The sequence below is a fragment of the Micropterus dolomieu genome, linkage group LG23 (assembly GCF_021292245.1).
Source record: "Micropterus dolomieu isolate WLL.071019.BEF.003 ecotype Adirondacks linkage group LG23, ASM2129224v1, whole genome shotgun sequence".
Taxonomy (NCBI): Eukaryota; Metazoa; Chordata; class Actinopteri; order Centrarchiformes; family Centrarchidae; genus Micropterus; species Micropterus dolomieu.
Window position 1 is genome coordinate 11,587,060 of NC_060172.1, and position 18,934 is coordinate 11,605,993.

At 39.8% G+C, this 18,934-nt stretch overlaps 1 protein-coding gene across 10 annotated transcripts in view; it reads left to right on the plus strand.

Annotated features, from left to right (window-relative positions):
• The window catches only part of ncam1a (neural cell adhesion molecule 1a), a 272,704-nt gene that overhangs the window by 203,154 nt on the left and 50,616 nt on the right, over positions 1–18,934 (plus strand). For all 10 annotated transcript variants that reach the window (XM_046038818.1, XM_046038820.1, XM_046038819.1 and 7 more), the window contains 4 exons: positions 4,784–4,934; positions 11,887–12,071; positions 12,816–12,912; positions 15,271–15,438. In XM_046038818.1, the coding sequence (XP_045894774.1) occupies positions 4,784–4,934; positions 11,887–12,071; positions 12,816–12,912; positions 15,271–15,438 (601 nt within the window). The remainder of the gene's footprint in view (positions 1–4,783; positions 4,935–11,886; positions 12,072–12,815; positions 12,913–15,270; positions 15,439–18,934) is intronic.

Here is an 18,934-nt window from a genome sequence, read left to right on the forward strand (position 1 = left end):
TTTGATTAGTTGTTTATCCAACTAATAGTCACCAATAATAGTTTTGGCCTTGCTTGTATTAGATGCCTGCTGAAGTCGTAAATCATAGGCTGCTAACAAGCAGGCATTATATGATTAGTCATGATGATAAATCTATCCTGAAAGGGGATATTTTACTAAAGAGGACTGCAAAGTATTTACAGTGTATCTTTATATCATTGAGAAGTGCACTTTAGAAGGCAGCCTGGCACTTGATCTGTGGGTCTGATTAGAATAACCTGCCTGCTAAATGCGATTAATGTCAACCGTGCTGAATAGAGCATTCAGGCAATCCTCTTTAACCCATAAAGGAAGGAAAGATCACATGACCATGTTGTATTTACCACATATTGGTATGAATGTTTATCAGTCAGTCAATAGTACATATAGCTCTCAGACTAGACAAATGACAGAACTACTGCAAGGTGTACATTATTAAAGCAAGGCATGAACTATACTGTTTATTATTGTTAGCAGCTTGGATCTTTGCAGGGGATTTCAGATGAACTGATTGTTGTGACTTAAGACAGGGCATCCTGGATGGAACAGGTTCACGTTCATATTCCACATTCTGCAGAAGAATCCAGCCCCCAGTTGGGAGACAGATAATCACAGGCTGTATTCTAGCTACAGTGTCCATTTGAAGACATTGGCTCCACCTGTCAAATTCAGTTCTGCTTAAGAGCCCACAGTTCTTCTTCCATCAACCTGATTGCCTTTTTCCAATGCAGAAATATACTACATGTTTGTAAAGTGTAGCTGTGGTAACAGGATCTGGTTTTGTTCCCACTTTGGGGAAAAGTTCTAAAAACTAAAACTAAATTTAAGGTAATACTAAATGCTAGATTTTTCAGAGAATGCCACTCGTGCTGTCAATCTTGATTTGGTCAAGCAGATGTGTAGTCACATCACAACAAGGATGACAATAAGAAACACAACAGTAACCACCATATTACCACATCTGTATTGACTAGGGAAATGGGAGAACAATGAAGAATGCTTGTTGGACAAATGAACGCGCCCAGGCCGTCATTTGTAATTCGAGTGAGAAGGCCATTCAGAGGAGCTGGAGTCAGCAATTACAAAAGAAAAGTCTAGCACAAACCTACATATGTCACACAGCCAAAGGGGAAAAAATAAAAAGTTGGCACAACATTATAGCAAAAGAATGACAATGAGTGCAGCAGGGCAAACTAAAACTAAGAAGGAGTCTGACGTGCTTCATGCCATTGCGGGCCACCAACCTGGGTTGCGTTTCCCAAAAGCATCGTTGCTAACTACGGTAGCAACTTCCTTAGTTGGAACTGTGCAGTTGCGACACAACTGTTTCCCAAAACCCTAGTTTGAACTATGGAGGTAACTTACATGGTACGAACCATTGTTAAGTGACGCAGGTGTTCTAAGTCATAGCCAATATTTAGGCTAAATAAAATGATTAGGTTATATATTATATATATTCTTGATTTCATTAACACTATTGTTGATTTTGTTGTTATTGCCGGTACGACTATAATATGAAAAGCCTAAATAATAAGTTAGCATAATAATGTCACTTAACTGTCACAACTGACATATTTACCCAGAATATGTCAACTTTTTTTTTGAGTTTCTTGCTGTGAAAGTCAGACGAACACACCTGGAAACATGTTAGTTCGTACTATGTTGGTTCAAACTAAGTTAGTACAAACCACGGTGGTACCAACAAGGTACGACAGTTTTGGGAAACGGTCATACTTTAGATGTTTGTTAGTTTAATGATGCATCGTGCCAAGATAGTTCCATCTACCTTCCGTGGTTGTATGGGAAACGTGCCCCTGCTTGTAAAAAACAATTGATAACAACCTTTGTTGTTCCACAACAGCTTAGTTTCCTCGCCTACCAAACGGAACATAAAAATCACATAGTTGGTCCCACTGTTGCCTCTTTAATTGCATATATCATGGTTTGTAAAATATAGCAGAAACACAAGAAAGTTGTACAAAAGCCTCACAATGTTCTTAAAAGTTCAGGTTATTTGAAGCCCCAGGTTACATATTCTAAAGTGCCTGCAGTGGAAGAGGGCTATAATCTATAACCTATGAAGGCTTTCTGTGAAATTTGGTACAGACATCCATGTTCCACAGGACAAATTGTAATAACATTGGTGATACCCAGTCTTTTTATCTACTGTTAACATCAGATCAAAATTCCAAGTTAATTAATATTAATGACCAAATACCATCAACACTAATTACATTCTCATCAGCATCAGCGGTACTTACATTAAACATTGTGAACATTAACTGAACATCAGCATGTTAACATTTTCTGCGTCAGCATGATCGTATTTTGGTCAACTCACTACAGGGTCTATACAATCTTACAGTGCCGCTAGTGTGGCTGCAGACTCTTAGTCTGTAATTAGATTAGATTCTAGTTTATCTCTTAATTTTACTGCTGAAAAACCTTTGCAATTCAAGTTGGAGGTAGTTCTCACATGCCCTCCTTGTAATTACCATTAGGATACTGACTGAGGAACAGTTCCCAGTCACCATTTTGTATTTAAAGAAATCCAGTGTGACATTAATACAGCATCAACATCTTTTTATAGGGTCAGTAGGGCTGTGGGTGGTGGAGAGGTGCTGATATATAGAAGCAGCACATATCAAGAGTGAACAGGGTTTTTTCACTGCATTACTAACAGACGCAGTCGCAGCAGATTCTGGCTGGTGGTTTCAGCTATACAGTTGTAGTACAGAATATATGACAAGTGAAACACGCGTATTGACAGGTTATGTAACAGTGTCAGTTCTGCCCTACAAAGCAAAGAAGCAGGGAGAACACAAACAGGGTAAACTGTGAAACAACATTCCCATGCCTTTTATTACAAGTCTGCCATTCTAATTAATTTTGTGACAAATCAGAGTTGAATAATTAAAATGATACATTAGAATGAATGAATAAATCCTGTTCAAAGGTCTGCCTGTTCACTTCTACCTCTGTTGTATCATTAAAGTATTATTCTCCATTAACCTTATCCCTGTTTACATTCCAACAGTGTACCCAGTGCAGCTCCTTCCTGTGTCACTGCAGTAAGACAAGATTAATGCTGCCCTTTCAAAATGTTCCAGGACACTCCCTCAGATCTTCAGTAAACAGTGGAAATGTTTCTGTCACATCTACATCTCCCTACCTTGTAGAGGATAACACTTCATGGCATAGTGCAGATACAACAAATATCATTTAGTTATTTATAAAATAAAAATGCTGAAGCACATACAATGCCTGATATATTAATAGAAAATCATGGCAGCTGGAAGGAAGATGTATATCCCCTGTTGGTGTGGACCGTGTGTCGCCCAGAGGCAAGAAAAGCTATTACTGTATTTTTAACAGCCAGAGTTTTTATAGGGCCTTCTACATGGCTCTTCTTCATTATTGATGTCATTTTTTGCCTGCTACCTTCTGCAGCACATTTTCAAGAAAATATCTCAATTGTGTCCTGATGAGAAGTGTGTTTGCTTTTCGTCAACACAATATATGTAAAAATGTTCAAATGTGACCAATAAACGTTACTGAAAACAAAGAATAGAGCAGAACACAAAGCACCCAGTCCTTTGGCCTCATCTTTGTATTTGGTAACATGTACACTACAGATCAAGCTAGGTTGCAGTGCATAATTAAAATGACAAGTGAGGTCATTGGGTGTCCTCAGATGTCAGCTGTGCACCTGTGCTGAAAGCTTGCTCTGAATCCTCAGTGACCCTGCATATCCACAATATAACAATATATATACACAATTTTGTATCCACAATACAAAAGGTTCATTTAAGTGGGCAGGGCAATAAATGCGATCTGCTTAGGGAAATAAAAACAAGGTTTAACAAGACATTTGTCCCAACTGCAATTATACTGTTCCATCTGCAATTAGGTCTGTAAACCTGCAACTAGACTGCTAAATGGTAGGGACAGTAATCGACATATTGTAGGAGTTTGCAGTTTATTTGTCCAGGCTTTGTGCACTCGCTGATTACCAGGCTGATGCAGGGATAGTTTCTCAGTGTTGCTCTTTGTACATGTGTAAAGCTGATGATACACGGTGCAACTTTTTGAGCAATGTTGCTGGGAAATCTTGCTAGCGGCAAGTCCGACTATGTTTTGAATGGATAGTGGCGGGGCGGGTGGCGGAGTGGTGGGGGAAGGGGATTACGGTAGTAATCTTTACTCATTACCATTGACGGCAACGTTGCCCTGCACAATTGCTCTAAAAGTTGCTCTGTGTATCATCAGCTTTAGAGACAGAAATTTCATTTGACTGGTAAATTTATATGATTGTAAGATTGACATGTATATTTGTTCCTGTCTGTACCTTGGTCATCTGACTTTCCTTTACTAGGGACATTTACGTAATAACATTAAACTTGACCTTGCATCCATACTGTAATGGCTAAGGCTGGTGTACCTTTACATTTTTCTTATTCAAAAAATCCCATGAAAAGAACAAAACCATCAAGGTCTTTAACTTCCACATCCTGCCAGTGGCACTCACTTTACAATGAGAGAAATGTAGAATAATGCCAGCCTTATTCTTCATTAGCTTTTTTGTAAGACACCAACTCTGTACAAGACTCCTCCCAAGTTTTGTGTCTCTTTTTTTTTGTAGGAAGCTGCCAGTGTTTAGTCCAACAAATATAAAAACTCTCAGGGAATCACTGACATGCATTCATTTCTATGTAAATGTCAGGCTTTATAGGTGAGAATAATTACTTTCTCCTCTTCTTTGTAGAGCCTTGATAGAAATATTGTGGTACGCAGCCATGCACGGGTGTCCTCTCTCACACTGAAAAACGTCCAGTTCACGTATGCCGGCCAGTATCTCTGCACCGCCAGCAACTCCATCGGTCAGGACAAGCAGCACATGCACCTGGAAGTTCGCTGTAAGTAACCCAACTCTTCCTACATTTGCTCTAATGGTTTATCTGGGCTGTCAATACTCATCACCTTTAGTTTGTAATGTTCTAAATCCCTCATCCGACTCCCAGAATGAAAGAAAATAAATTTCCCAAAATGCCGAACTATTAGTCTAAGAAAAAACAAAATCAATGTTAGATGTTAAATAATATTTTTCACTTGACCAAAATTCCATTTAAACACACAACCACTCCGTTAAAGAAGGGACTGAAGTGAATCAGCATATAAAGACTAAAATAATTCTTCCCAAGGAAACTTGAGTCTTCTGTTGGCCCTGATCGCAAACAGATGCTGCAACTGCTCCTGTCTCCAGATTTGCCCAGGCCAGTCTTCAAATGAAATGTCGTGACATTATCAAGAGTCTGTTAAAGATGTTAGTGACTAGTCGTAGATTGTAAAAATCCAATTCTTGACCATGATATATTGTTAGTCAGTGTTGTTTAGTGTATGTCTCTCTTTCCTAAAATGGCTTTTGACAGCACCCTGAGAACTTTTCTGGGCTTTGTTCGTTAGCTGTTGATTTTAACTGTAGGCAGAAAAATCAATAGCAGTAGCAATATAAGAGTAAGAGTGTAAGAGAGTCTTTTACAATCAAGAGAAGCTTGAGACCTGTGACCTCTATTTTAGCTATTCTGTTTTGACTGCCTTGCATGTGGAAATCTTTCAGTCAGAATTGTCAACAAGGGATTCTTCCTTGTATGATTGTTTAATGTTGGAGCAAAATATCCTCTCTAGACAAAATATCTAAATTTTTGGCAACACACTATGGAGCTGGCTTCAGAAAGACACACTAGACTAGTGTTGCGTCTTCAGGTAGAGTTCTGTAGCCTGTTGCACCAGCTGAAAATTAGTTTGTTGAACCGTAAGTTCAAGTGTAAAGTCAACACTCACTGCTCGGTTGTAACAGGTTAGTTTCACACTAAACTGGCCACTTTGTTCCTTTTCCCCATCTCTACTTAGACTATAATTTAACAGATCCCTGCAATCAAAACATTGTCGCAGAGAGTGAAAGTTTCACCTGGTGTATTTTCAGATAAAAGGGAGAGAAAGAAAGGAACTACGATGATAGAAATCAAGAGCCCTACAGGGCTATTTTATTTAAATAATATTAGCTAACATTATTTAACATACATTTGGTCTGTCTAACATCACTTCATCCTTACTAATTCAAGCAATTTATCGATCGCTTCTTGTACTTTGATGTTTTGAAGTTGAAGGGGACTGTCACACATAAATTGTCACGGATCGGGGCGCTGAGTGCAGACTGAGGGGAGGACCCAAATGCAGACAATGGCAAGGCGAGGAGGTTGCAGTACAAAAACGTTTATTAATTCAAAAACTAACTTAAACAGGCTTACAAAAACACAGGGAATAATCCAGAACAAGGAAAACAAAGGAACAGGCAGGAACACTCAACATTAGACGCAAGGACGTGACAAAAACTGGAGAGACAAGCAGGCATACATAAACACAGGGACTAACGAGCGGGGTCAGGGCTAACGAGGCAGAGACAGAGAGACAAGCAGGCAGGCAGAGAGACAGCAGGGGGAAACAGAGGACACTAGACAAGCAGACACACAGACAGGATCATGACAGTACCCCCTCTCAAAGAACGTCCCCTGACATTCTTAACACAAAAAATCCAAAAAGTCCAAAAAAAACCCGAGCCAGGGTGGGCGGAGGGAGGACAGGAGGAGGGCCAGAAAAACAAAACAAGAGTCTCAGGGGCCCAAATTCAGGCGAGGCAAACAGTTCAGGAGGCCGACCCGGAGGTTGACCCAACAGGCCGGGCAGAACAGGGGGGCAATAATGTTCAGGAGGTCGCCCTGGGGGACGACCCAACAGGCTGGGCAGATCAAGAGGGCAACAGAGTTCGGGAGGCCGTCCAAAAGAACAAGGGCTCACCTGAGGTTGGGCAGGGGGCCGGCGTAGGGGGCTTGGGACCTCAGGAGGCAGAGCTGGGCTGAGGACCACGGACTGAGCTGCTGGGCTGAGGACCACGGACCGGACACGAGGAGCTGGTGCCGGTTGGACCACCGACAATGGAACAGGAATCGGCTGGGCCACCAACGGAGCTGGTGTTGGTCGGACCACCGACTGGACTCGAGGAACAGGAGTCGATCGAATCACTGGCAAGGCTGGTGCCGGTGTCTTGGTCGCTCGACGACGGGACCCACGTCGCCCTCCAGCTAGCCTTACTGGAGGTGGATCAGACGGGGAACCAGGGGGGAAACTAGCCTCCAGGCTAGAAGGTCGCAGGCTGGCTGCCCGTGCTTCTTCCGACTCCCTGGCCTTCATAGCAAAGAAGGCCAGGAGAGTCATAGTCCCAGGGTGTTTGTTGAGGGTGGTCAGGCAGGCAGACGGGCAGGCCAGGCAGGGGGCTAGCAGCGCTTGCGGGCCAGGGATCAGGCTTGGGGCTAGCAGCGCTAGCGGGCCGGGGATCCAGAGAACACACAGGAGCTGGTGAAAGCAACAGGCTAGAGAGCTGAATGCTGCTGCTGAGCCGAGGAGCAGAGTTGCGGAGGAAGCGATGAGCCCATGGTGGTAATGAGTCCCTCAACCACGGCTTGGCAGCAACTCTTCCATGAGCCAGAGACCCAAAAGCCTCCCGTTCCAAATCATCAAGGGCTTCCTTCCATAAAACGTTTAACTCGATTAAGTCGCATTCTAGCTCGCAAAGTTCATCCGAGTAGTCTGCTGGGTCCATTTCTGGTCACGTCCTACTGTCACGGATCGGGGAGCTGAGTGCAGACTGAGGCGAGGACCCAAATGCAGACAATGGCAAGGCGAGGAGGTTGCAGTACAAAACGTTTATTAATTCAAAAACTAACAAACAGGCTTACAAGGAGCTCGAGGCAAAGTCCAACAAAGGTAATCCAGAACACAAGGCGATCCAAAAACACAGGGAATAATCCAGAACAAGGAAAACACCTTTACGGTTACAAGTTTCTGTCACATGCAACCAAATTGTTCCAGCGGCAATTCCCATCTCAGGTGAAGTGAAGCAGCAATTAATACTGCAGTTTAGAATAGGAGCATTTTATTAAAATATGAAAACCATGGCACTAGATGCAAAGAAAGACATTCAAATCAGAAAATCCTAAAACAGAGGAACATGGAATGTGTCTGAAGATGTCTGAGCATTCAGCTATGCTTTTTGGAATAAATGGTGGGTGAGAGTGCAAAGTTTGCTGGGGCAGTGGTACCACTGCATTTTGTTACTGTGGCAACAAAGGTCCCAGTTCTGACGTAGCCTTTAAGGTACAGTAGCTTTTTAGGCTTGAAATACATTTTTGTGGAACTGTCTAATTACTATGGTCTTTGATCAGCCTAGTTCTAGACTAAAATGCCTGTCAACCATATTGCCTTTGATTAACATATGAATAGATTCTAAATAGAGAGAGAGACAGAGAGAAAAGAGAGGGACAGGAAGTCATGAGGTGAGAGATACAAACCCTGGTTGGATCTGAACAGTAGGCATTGCGGTCATGTGGTATATCTTAACAGGGCTGGATCATTAAGATGCAAAAAATGTTCTTTGAAGGTTACAAGACATGCTGTAAAGCCTAAATAGTACTTTGTGTATCTGCATGTGAGGGTACAAATAATGTTGATTGCTAAATTATTTTCTGCCATTGTGCTAAGTAACTAGCTACAGTCTGTAAGAACTGTAATGTTAATGTTTTTAATTGGTTTGGCATCTGCACTCCAGTGCTCTAGGTTTCAAATGTGACCATCATTCTGAGGTTAGATTGCTTAGAGGTGTTTATATTCATTCATGGATATTTAGGGTCAACCGTTTAAGGTTAATGTCTTGTTGCATGCATTTCCCCATCAGTAACTTATAATTCTCAAAACATATGCTTGGAAAGATTGGACAGCATAATGGAATCCAAATCGTACTTGATCTCATTTTGAAATCTATCGAATGTTACCTTGGTAAAAAGGAAAGCGATAAATGAAGCCAGTGAGAGCTTAATTGGATTAATATGCTCCGTTCTCAATGCACCAGCAATTTGCTCAGAGATATAATCACAACGCAGTGTTGATAGAGTTGTTTGAGGGCTTGCAGTTAGCTAGAGTAATCAGCAAGTAATCAGGTAGCTGATTTACTGTTGCCAAGCAATTATCGATAAGAAGAGGTGCTTTGTCTTGAGCACAGCTCTCACTCTCTGTCCTCTCTATCACCACTCGGCCAGTCACACAATGAAGACGTTATCTAGGCATGGAACTTCCTATCTGCTGCACAGCATGAGCGCATTAGCTTGGCTGAGTGTGTCTACGTTTGCTGCTGAAGGACTGATATGAAAGTGTTAATATCTTGTCTGTTTGAGCTCTGGTTTCAGCAGCTGAAGTTTATTTAGCATGAATGTCTAATGAAAACGCTTTCTGAGCTGCAAGCAGGTCATTTCTTATGTGTTACTGTATTATGTATATGTGTATACTGTAAATGAGCACCACTAGCACTAGCTTCAAGTTATTTGCATATATAGCAACAATCTCAACTCTCACTAGGAGGCTACAGAAATGAAACCGGCAGGTCACAAATACTGTAGTGAGTCAATGAGGCCCAAAAGCTCCATTGAAAGAACAAGCGTCTAATCAGGGATACAGGCAGTTTGACTCAGCGTCGTCCATCTATCCCAGCAACAGCAATTTTTTATCTGTTTTAATATTTATTTAAATATGTATTGAATTGTCACCGGGCCGGACAGGGGGGCAGACATGGGAATGGGGGGCACAAACACCGCACAAACAGACAACACAGAGAAAGGACAACACTTGCAAGAGAACAGGGATGGGGGGTGGAGACAATGGGAAATAGCAGAGGGAAACACCAATTGCAGAAAGCAACGAAACCTGCAAGAGAATGGGGAGGGGGGCTTGGGGTGGAGAAAAACAACAACAAACAAAAAACAAACAAAAAACAAAAACAAACAGACAACCAGCCCAACATCAGCAATAAACAGCTAACAACTGAGGGAGAAATGAAAACGAGAAACAGTCAAACAAAATAAATAAACACAGCACAGCCATGAGAGCTGGAATAATAACAATTAATTTAAATTAAATAAGTAACTTAAAGAAAAAAGCATCAAGAATAATTCTACCTGAATATAGAGCAATTGCAGTGGGGGGAAGGATCTAATGCCAATTAGAAGCAAATGAAGCAGCTGAATTTTCTATAGTTATTTCTGTTAACTCAATGCTCTTGCTTACTCATGACTGAGTTCATTAGACTTACTATTTAATAATGGTGTGTGAGACATTGACATTTTTTGTAATTGCTGGGCTAGAGCTTCTCACAGAAAAAAACATTGCACTTTTTCTAAGATTGGCAAAAATTGACAATTCAGTGTTTCATAAAGCCAGCACAGGTCATTAAAACTTAAATGGATACCATAAAAGACCGACCTTTAAATGTATAGAAGTAAAACAAATACAATCATTAGACTACACTTAGCATTTGCTTACCATTAACACTGGATTTTGATTAAGATTCTGTAAGCTTTGCCATTGCTGCCTTCGGAACTGTGTTTTAAATTTATTTTTTGACAAAGATTTTTAAAGGGATCTCAATGGTAGCCATGATAAAATCTGCTGGTAATACTGAGAGCTTCAGGGAGGGAAGAAAATATTGCCATTCCACAAATGACTTGCTCCTGTAACAGAGTAGTAGTCTCTCCAAGATGATTAATTCCTATCAGTCCTGTGGATTTGGATTTGATGGGTTTGATGATAATAGTATAAAAATATATAGAATCAATAGATGATCTCAACTTTCCCTGCTCTCATACACTTCTGGAATGAAGAGTTAGCACTGGATTATGAAAATATTGCATTCAAATTCTTGTTAGATGAAAATGAGATTGTATTTTGGATTATTTTGGATTAATGACCATTTTATTCATATTGGCAAAATGTGGGCACACATTTTGCCAATATGAAACCAAAGCCTTGTGCCATGATTTGTATATCCCACATAAATGTTTGAGATCGGAAGCAGAAGTTGGAACAGAACAGAGCACGCTCTGCCCGCCATTACAGATACTCTAGTTTGAGCTGTTCCAAAGCTCGTCTCAACTTCCTTGTTAGCTGTCCCAGACACTAGGACAGTTTTCAAACATGACTGATTTTATCGTAGCCAAATCCAAGTTATTATGCAGTTTATGCACCCCCATGTCACCATGACAACTGTCTGAAACAAAAAAGGTCTTATAACGTGAGCAGAACAGCAATTCTGAGATTCTGCAAGTCTTGTTGTTGGCTACAGAGGGATAAACATTTTTTTCTCTGCTCAAGAGAGAGGGAATGAAGGGAGTTAAAGTTTTTAGACAGAATCCCTAAATTAAAAAAAGTAAACATGCAAAATCTATGGTCTTAGAAAGGTTAAGATGAATAGATAATTATCCTAATCTTGATACTTTTCTATTTCATTGAAGCACTACAACGTTTCAAGTATTTATTATGACTGCAAAAACTGTACTGATGTAGTAATACCTGGAAGTATTGTAGGACATTGACTTTTGGCACTTTAAGATTTGCATTTAAAAGAAGTATTTACAATTGACATTGCCTCTAAATGTTGCCTAGTGTAAGTTGAATTTTTATGGGTTTCTCTAAATTTAAATCTTTCCTTGACCTTAGGCCACTGAAAGTGCTTTGACTAGTTGGATCCATTGCACAAGTCTATCTCAGAAAAAGTTACGAACATGTAGTATTTATCAATGTCTGAAAAGCATAAACCCTTGCATTTTCCTGTGGTTATTTGATTGCAGTTTCACTCCTTAATCATGGCATCATTCAGTCCTGGCCAGATGAACCACAGTGAAGGAGTAAACACGCCAGATTGTCAGTAAACTGTTCAAAACATGCCTGTGATGTTTACCATCTTCACTCCTCTGTGTGTTACTACAGATGCTCCAAAAATCCTGGGTCAAGTGACAGTGTACACATGGGAGGGAAACCCGGCCAACATCAGCTGTGAGGTGGAGGCTCACCCCAGAGCCTCAGTGGTTTGGTTCAGAGATGGCCTCCAGCTGCCCTCTGCCAACACTACCAACATGAAGATCTACAACACACTAGCCATCAGCTACCTGGAGGTCTGTTACACCCTATAGACATACAAAAGATTAGGAGTTAATAGAACACAATGAGACTGTTTTTGCAATCTACTGAAAGTCAACATTTTGCCAGAGCACGTTAGCTTTCAGATATTATTAGATTTTATGTCGATAACAGCTGTAGTTACTTAACAGATAGAGATCAACTATTAAAATAAATAGTTTTCGTTCCACTTCAGTGTCAAAAGATTTGACCTGCTGATTCTTAAACAAAGAATTTTTGCGTGTTTTGCCATTTCTAATTGAGTCATTTTAAATGAAAAAGAAAACTATGTAGTGATAATTTTAAAAGAATGAAACAGGAAAACACATTTCCAGTGAAGTGTCCTGAATAACGACATTATTGGCAAACAAGTAGTTTCAGAGTAACACTGAATAAAGGTATCCAAAGAAGGTTAAAGTCAAGGGCAACTGGACTCGGTTGAAGATACTAGACATTTCATCCCTCATTCAAGAGACTTCTTCAATTTTGTTGCATAACTGAAGAAGTGTATAATGATCCTATCTTATATATCTGTGAACCACGACCAACCACTCTCCAAATGAATTATTCTGTGATCAGCCATGAACAAACTGCTGAAAGCAGCACGAAAGCAATAACTAATGATTACACCCTGATGATGTACTTATTCAAGTTCTTCATAGGTATAGTAGGTTCCTAGTAGTATTTCACCTGCAGTGGCCTGGTGTTTCTCAGTGTTTTTGTCTATTTCTGTCTTTTAGATTACACCCGATTCTCAGAATGACTTTGGGAGCTACAACTGCACAGCGACCAATGTAATGGGCACTGAGTCCAAGGAGTTTCTTCTCATCCAAGCAGGTTTGTTCACTGAAAATGTGTAGTGCTTTTTCAAATTAAGCAAAAGTTCAAAGAAAAGGGTAAACCATTTAAAATCCCAAATATGGCTAAGTGGGAAGTTGGAGGTTTGATCACTTCACTCCCCATAAAGGATGTGACATGCACTTGCCTGGCCAGTCTGTGATGCCTTATGCCAAATAATACCAAAGAGAAGAAATAAAATAATGTCTTTGCGACTCAGTTCTTCGAGATGTTGGAAGATGCTGGAGTAGCTGTATATCACAGTTTAGACTTAACACCAAGATTCCAGCAGTGTTGAGTGGGAAACAGATAAATGGTTATGATCTGTTTAGTTTGTATTTACAATAAATGGGGGAAGATCATCCACTAATACTAAAACTTTGAAATGAAAACAGCTTGTCTTAAATTAATTGCATGATTGTCCTCAAAACAACTTAGGAAGGTGCTTATTTCCTTTAGACAATTGATAGTGATGTAGCTAAGATATATCCATGTGCTGCCTGTACAGAAATTGAAAATGATATTACGTTTATCTTCTAGATGCTTAGAATCATGCACTCCACAGTGCAGATACAGACAGATAATCAGCAGAAATTTAACTTGCAGTGAAACTTTATTTTCTTTGCAGTGCATTTAGTTTGTGTTAGCTACATTTGGTATGGAAATTGTTTAGAACCCATTAGAAGAAGTGGGTCACTTATGTTACGTCCTAAGGTCTAGTTCTATCCTGGATCTTAAGGTGTGACTCCCCACTTCCCTTTCCCAAGCAAGGCCACAACAAAGGGAATTACATTTACAATTTACAATTACATTAATTTAGCAGTTTTTATTATATTCAGAGAAGAGCAGTGCCCAAAACAACGAACAAAATGACTTTAGGCAACCTAAAACGTCCCTAAACCAAAACAAAATGTAAAGAAAAGACAACGCTCTAACGTAGGCTTCAAATACAAACAGGAGAAAAGGTATTCAAACAAAAAAAGGGCTTCTCACTCCTACTAATACTGTTAGTACCCAACACAATAAAGCTACAACAAAGAAAATCTATGTACAGCAAACAAAATGGCTAAGGCCAACAAAACAAGGTTGTCATAGACAATCAGAATCACTAAGGTGCATACACAGGTTTTTCCACTTACAAAGATTTGAGCACACAATATATACATAGGTTTACACAGGCACATGTTGGGAATGGCAGAGTGAAGAGGGGAGAGTCATTGTCAGATTGGTCTTAAGATGGCTGCAGTCATCCAGGTGACCAATCAGGAGGCAGCAATCCGCTCCGCTGGACCAATTCTGGGTGTCCACCTGTTCTCCATCACCTGTATACACTCACACACACACACTCTAAGGGAGGAGAACAGCTGCAGGGTGAGAGATAAACAAATGACAAAATATGGTTCCAGGGTCAGAACACTTAAGACGTTGTCAAAATGCAGTGGTGTTGAATCACTTGTGCTAAGAACCTCTGCTGCCACTGTGTAATATACTGTAGGCACCTCAAGGTATTTTTTTCTCTGTTTATATATCTGCTGCATAACTCCTCAGTATGCCTAAAGTGACTCCTTCCAACCATGCATTGTTCATGAACCATACATAAATATGTTAACCATACATATGTTAATAAACAATTTTGACATGTAGCATGAGGCAAAGAGCTTCACTAAACGAAGTAATTTCAATTTCAGGGGTAATTAAGCAGTGTCTGCATTACATGCTTATGGCACACAATCCAGAAAATAATAGGGAGGTGTACCATTACAGAAGGATGGATCATTTTCAGTGGTGTTTCTGTTTGCATGATGCGTGTGCGTCTCTAGATGGATTGATGACTGGTTGATTCTTTCACCTTTCAGCACTGAGGTAAAAATTACAAAGTAAAACTCTACTTTGTAATTACCGGCACTGAGCAGTAGTTTCAGTACTTGTATTCAAACAAGACTAAAAGTCTGACGTCCAACTTTCAGATTGCAGCTTTCATTACATCAATATGAAAGTGATCTATTGATTGCACAACACACTGATGATTTTGTTGTTCTTAGAGAAGTACCAGTAGTGGACCCCTCTAAGAACAAAATCAATAAAAATATAAATTTGGAGGTGTTGCTACACAAAAGGACAAGGTGTCAGTGAATTCAAAGGGTTTGTGGGGAGCATGGATGTGATTAGTAAATGTCTTGGTAATCCATCATATTAATTTTACTGTGTACAAGTTTGTGTAGGAAGTCACTCAGTTTAATGCTTCAATCACTTTCTGAATCATTTTGGTATGTTGGGGGATTCTTTGCATCACTGCTAGCTTTCAGAACGAGAACTTTTGGGAAAAAAACAACAATTTCTGTCTACAATCTGTTGCAGAGGTGCCATCAGTGCCAGAAATTCAACAAGTAGAACCTTTCTCCAGCACAGCAGAGTTAGAGTTTGAGGAGCCTGACTCCATTGGTGGAGTGCCCATTATCAAATACAGAGTGGAATGGCGTTTGCCAGGCCAGGATTGGATCAGCAGGGAGTACGATGCTAAGGACGGTGAGTCACCCATCTCTACTGGCAAAGTCCAATGCATGTTTTGTTTTTTTTTTGCCTTCCCTTGGCTTTCACAAGTATGACAAGTAAGTCAATTGATTTTTACAAGAAATCTCAATTTCACTTTTTTCTGTCATCTGATCATAAACACCTGCTGTGACAGATTTCTGCTTAATGTGATTCAGTTTTGAATTAGGCCCGTCTAAGCCCCTGAGTCATCATCACTTACCTACATTTCCCCTGAAAGCCTTGAAAAATATACTTTCAATGAAGCAAAGCGGATGCAAGGAGTGTTATTAAATGCTCTCTTCAGAGTCAGAGTTTTGTCTTAAAAAAAAAAAAAACCTGCATCAGCTACACCTCAGTTCCTCTTAAGCCATTTTAATCCTTAGCACGCAAGTGACGCATGTTGCTTAAAACGTCATGTCAAAGAAGAAGATTCTACTCAGACTCGAATGTCTGTTGACAATTAACATCCATAAAGCAGTTTAGAAATCATGTAAGGTGCTAATTAAAACTTTGAATCTAGCCTCTTAATCATAAAATTTTAATGTTTTTAGTATTAAGCTAATCCACTTGTAATATAATAATAATTGCAATGGTTAAAGTGCAGTGAACAGAGAAATTGAGGATTGACTTTTCATGGTGCAGCATTCACTAAAGATATAATATTTTATGATTGTTGTTGTTACTGTTTTATCATTTACCACACACCAAAAACAGTTAATCCAAACATGACAGTAGCTAATGTCAGGAGAGGTGGCACACAGTGTAGCCTAAATGACAGTCAGCTCAGACACTGACAGGCCCCAGATAATATCCCCGTCCCACTGAGGGTTTGTGGCTCTTACAAATCTGTATGGTTCTCGTCCTGTCTACCACATGGGATGTATCAGTCAGTGGCTGACAGGCTCTGCTGTCAACTCAAGGCCCAAGGGCTGTCTGTCATGCAGGCGTACGCACAAAACAAAACACGTGGTCCCACACACCAACAGCAAACGTTACCGAAAATATCTAATTCAACGACATCAGCTACTCCACATCTGTTAAGTTAAAGCCTTTCTAAAATACACATACACTGAATGGACCTTGTCAGTTGCACTGCACAGTGCATACGTTTGTTATAATGTATTTAAAACATTAATTTGTAAAATCAGGCCTACTTAAGCTACAACATGCCAGGGAGAAGACTGTTAATGATATGAGAAGAATGTTAATGATAAAATAATTATCCACTGGGTCAATAGAAAGGCTATTGAGTTCAAGTTTCTCTCATAATCTTGTGAACCAGGGCTGCCATCACATGTTTGAAAGCAGTATTGCCAGATATAGATACCACACCCATCAGCGTGGGTCCATGTATAGATATCTACATCTGCAGTGTAAGTCAAACATTAGTAAAGTAGAGCTGCTATGCTACATACTGTACCCTATAAACTTATCTATTAACACTTCAAATTTTGTGTTATATGCATTAGATATCTACAGGACATGTGTCTGTATCATATGTGGTCCATAGTAAACATTAATACACTGTAGCTAAATTTAGCATTTGGGTGACAAGAAATCTCAGTGACAGATATCTGAAAAACTGGGCAAATTACCTATTAATGTTAGAAATAGGCCAGGACACTGTTGGGTTTTATTTATTCATTTAATGTGGAACAAGTTGCATAATGCAGCTTTAAGCCTGTAACCATAATCAATTATGCTATATGTTGCTTTAACGATTGATTTTTCAGACATCAATACAGAGTCCATGAATCTGCAGTAAGCATGCATTGTAGCAACACAATTATCGTGCACCGGAGTCAAATTTGTAACAAATGTTATGATTCGTGAAGATAACCTCTAAGGGAAACTAAAGGAAACCAGCATGTGGTAATGAGTGGTGAATAACTCAGGGCCGGCTGGAAAGTTCTTCTGAACATGAATGGTTTCAGCAGTGACATAAGTTTTACTGATGTTTGTGGTGCTAGAGAATGAATGAATAGAATTGAATTGAATTCATTTGGCCTCATACTTTTTAGCTGTATTCATACAGTTTTCCCCGGCAGTTACTTATGCATGGCTCATTCTGAAAGTCCTTCTCATTGAAACATTAATGTGAATCACATTTAGAATTTTCACCGTAATCAAAAAATATTTCCCAGCTGTTTTGCACTGGGGCCAAATTTGTTCTCCATCCATGAAATTACTATTCTTTGTGTTACACAGTGAGATATTAACAAAGTGGCTTTTTATAACAAAAGTCAACACATGTGGATCCTGATTGAAAACTTAATGGTTCTTGCTAATATGGAAATAACTGTGTTAGATGAAAACACCACAAGTTTACACTTATATATTATATTTGAAGCAATCAAAATATTTCTTGTTGCTTTCCTAATAGCTTTCTTTCTGTATTGCACAAAACACTCTTTTTGCAATTTCTGATCTCTTTAATGTTATTTTTCTACAGTAAAACCAGTAATCACAAACCACAAAACCCCAGTGTAATTAGAGAGTACCCTTTTCATGGCATTTGCCCATGATGCTAGTTCGCGGTGCTGTGCTCAGTGGCTACCATGACATGCAAATATTCTATTGGTCTGCACAACGGTACCTTGATCTCATTGGTCTCCATGGATAATCCATTTAGTATATTCCAGCATACCTGTGATGCCATGCAGCACGTACAGTATAAACATAAACCTTTTCAGCCAGCAGCTACTGTCTGTTCTGGAGTTATAGGTGACTTCTAATGCAGGTGATACATAATTATCACACTTCCAAAGGTAAAAATAAATACTGCTCAGTACCATGTTTTCCATGGGATCAACATGTACACATTAATACATCCAAATAGTAACCTGTTGAATTGGGATCAAGTTAGAATAGGCATTTGAGAGCTTATTTAGCCTTTCTGAGTTGTGAGGCTAAGATGCCTCTGCCAACAGAAACATAAATACACATTCACACAGCGATGGCACAACCATCAGGAGCAATGTGGGGTTGAGTATCTTGCCCAATGATTCTTTGACATGCAGACTAGGGGAGCTGCGGATCGAAGTACACAACCTTCTGATTAGAGGACGACCGCTCTACCCCCTCAGATATATGAGTCATGCTCTTATTTTGGAGTGAACTATACATTTCACATGTCACACAGATTGTGAAACTCCTTTTTGCTCTTCATGTAATTTATCAATAAAATAGTATCTGTTCTGGTATCCTTGTATGCCCTGGAATTTTAAATTTTTGGTTCGGCCTACTGTGTTTTGCTCTGCACCAGATGACACCCAGAAGAAACCCATTGCTGTGCAGAGGATATTTTCAGCTCTTTGGACTTATTTGGATCCCCCATTAGCTTCCACAAAATGATTCTTAGCAATTTAAGCAATTTGAGATCACACAGAATTAATGGAACAAGAAAAAGCAAAACAAGCCAAACACCGAAACCACAAAATAAGTGAACTCAAATCAGTGAGACATTACATTGTATTACCTCTGTGTGACA